At 60.8% G+C, this 1,721-nt stretch overlaps 1 protein-coding gene across 1 annotated transcript; it reads left to right on the top strand.

Annotated features, from left to right (window-relative positions):
• Positions 1-346: 346 nt before the first annotated feature.
• POMC (proopiomelanocortin) lies at positions 347-1,097 on the top strand (the record flags this gene model as incomplete). The annotated part of the gene is made up of 1 exon (XM_027708600.1): positions 347-1,097. A coding segment is annotated over one exon (631 nt), but the record flags the coding sequence as incomplete, so codon positions are not given.
• Positions 1,098-1,721: the final 624 nt, after the last annotated feature.

Raw genomic sequence — 1,721 nt, 5'->3', positions numbered from 1 at the left:
CTGAAGGGGCTCCAGGAGAGCTGGAGAGGGACTGGGGATCAGGGCCTGGAATGACAGGACCCAGGGAATGGATCCCACTGGGAAAGGGGAGAGATGGGGGGGAGATTGGGAAGGAATTCCCGGCTGGGTTGGAATTCCCAGAGAAGCTGTGGCTGCCCCTGGATCCCTGGAGTGTCCAAGGAAAGGTTGGATTCCCTGGGATAGCGGGAGACGCCGGGGTCGGAATTCCATGACCTCCAAGGTCCCTTCCCACCCAACCCATCCCACGACTCCAGGATTCCCTGGAAAACTCCCAACACTCGGGACTCTCCCACAATCCAGATGTCCCTTTCCTCCCTCATCCCAGGCTCCCTTTGGAGCATCCCACTCCCCCTCCTCATGGAATTCCCACCTTTCCTTTAATCCAGGAATGCGCCGCCGCGTGCCGAGCCGACCTTTCCTTGGAAGCGCCGCTTTTTCCCGGGAATGGGCAATTCCAGCCGCTCTCCGAGAGCATCCGCAGGTACGTCATGAGCCACTTCCGATGGAATAAATTCGGCCGCGCCCACGGGAACAGCTCCAGCAGCGGCACTTCCAAGCGGGAAGAGGGAGCCGGGAACCTCCCGAATTCCCAGCGGCGGGAAGAGCCGGGAGCCAACCCCGTTCCCGGCGGGAAGGAGGACGGGAAGCGCTCGTATTCCATGGAGCATTTCCGATGGGGAAAACCCGTGGGGCGCAAGAGGAGACCCGTCAAGGTCTATCCCAACGGCGTGGAGGAGGAGGAGGAGGAGGAGGCGCAGGAATTCCCGCTGGAATTCCGCCGGGAGCTCGGGGACGAGGAAGAGGAGGGGGAAAAGCGGGAAGAGGGGAAATCCCGGTGGGAATCGCCGCTGGAGAAGCGCTACGGGGGGTTCATGGGCTCGGAGAAGGGCCGGACCCCGCTGGTGACGCTTTTCAGGAATACCATCGGGAAAAGCGCCTCCAAGAAGGGGCACTGAGCGGGAAAATTCCCGCCGGGAATTCCACCTCACCCCCCCACCCGGAGCTTCAGCGTCCCGCGGGAAAAATCCCCCAAAATTTGGGATTTTTTCCTCCTTCCCGCCCCCATCGTTCCCGGAGCTTTCCTGCCCCTCCCTCTCCCCCGTGATTCCCTGGGAGATCCCTCCTGGTTATCCCGGGATTTAGGGGCGGGGAGAGGGCGGGAATTAGGGATGGGGGGAAGGGGTGGAGCCCTTGGGTGGGCGCGGGGAGCGGGATCGGTTCCCGAATCCCGGTGGGATGGGTTTGGGATTCCCCCCCCCCCCCCCCGAGCTGTAAAATACTGTAAATGAGGCGGAAAACTTGGAAAATAAATCCAAATCCTAATTAAGAGGCGGCTTTTTTGGGACATCGAGGGGTCGGGAGCGAAGAAGGAATTCCAGAGTCATTCCTGAGGTTGGGAAGAGCTGGGAAAAGGGTTCGGGAGGATATTTGGGGGGATGGGGGAGAGGGAATTTTGCAGCCTCGGTTTGGGAGCTCCGCGGGATCCAATCGGGGAGGGGGCGGGGGTAGGAAGTTGGGAAGAGTTTTCCAAGGGCAGAGAGGGATCCATGGAGACACCCAGGGCTGGAGGGAGGACACAGGGAATTCCCAGAGAAGCTGTGGCTGCCTCTGGATCCCTGGGAGTGTCCAAGGAAAGGTTGGAGCCACCTGGGATAGCGGGAGGTGTCCCTGAACATGGAATGGGATGAGCCTGAAAATCC

The sequence above is a fragment of the Neopelma chrysocephalum genome, unplaced genomic scaffold (genome assembly GCF_003984885.1).
Source record: "Neopelma chrysocephalum unplaced genomic scaffold, ASM398488v2 Primary Assembly neopelma1_96384, whole genome shotgun sequence".
NCBI lineage: Eukaryota > Metazoa > Chordata > Aves > Passeriformes > Pipridae > Neopelma > Neopelma chrysocephalum.
Note: the sequence above shows the minus strand (reverse complement) of the source record. Positions and strands in the feature narration are given on the sequence as shown.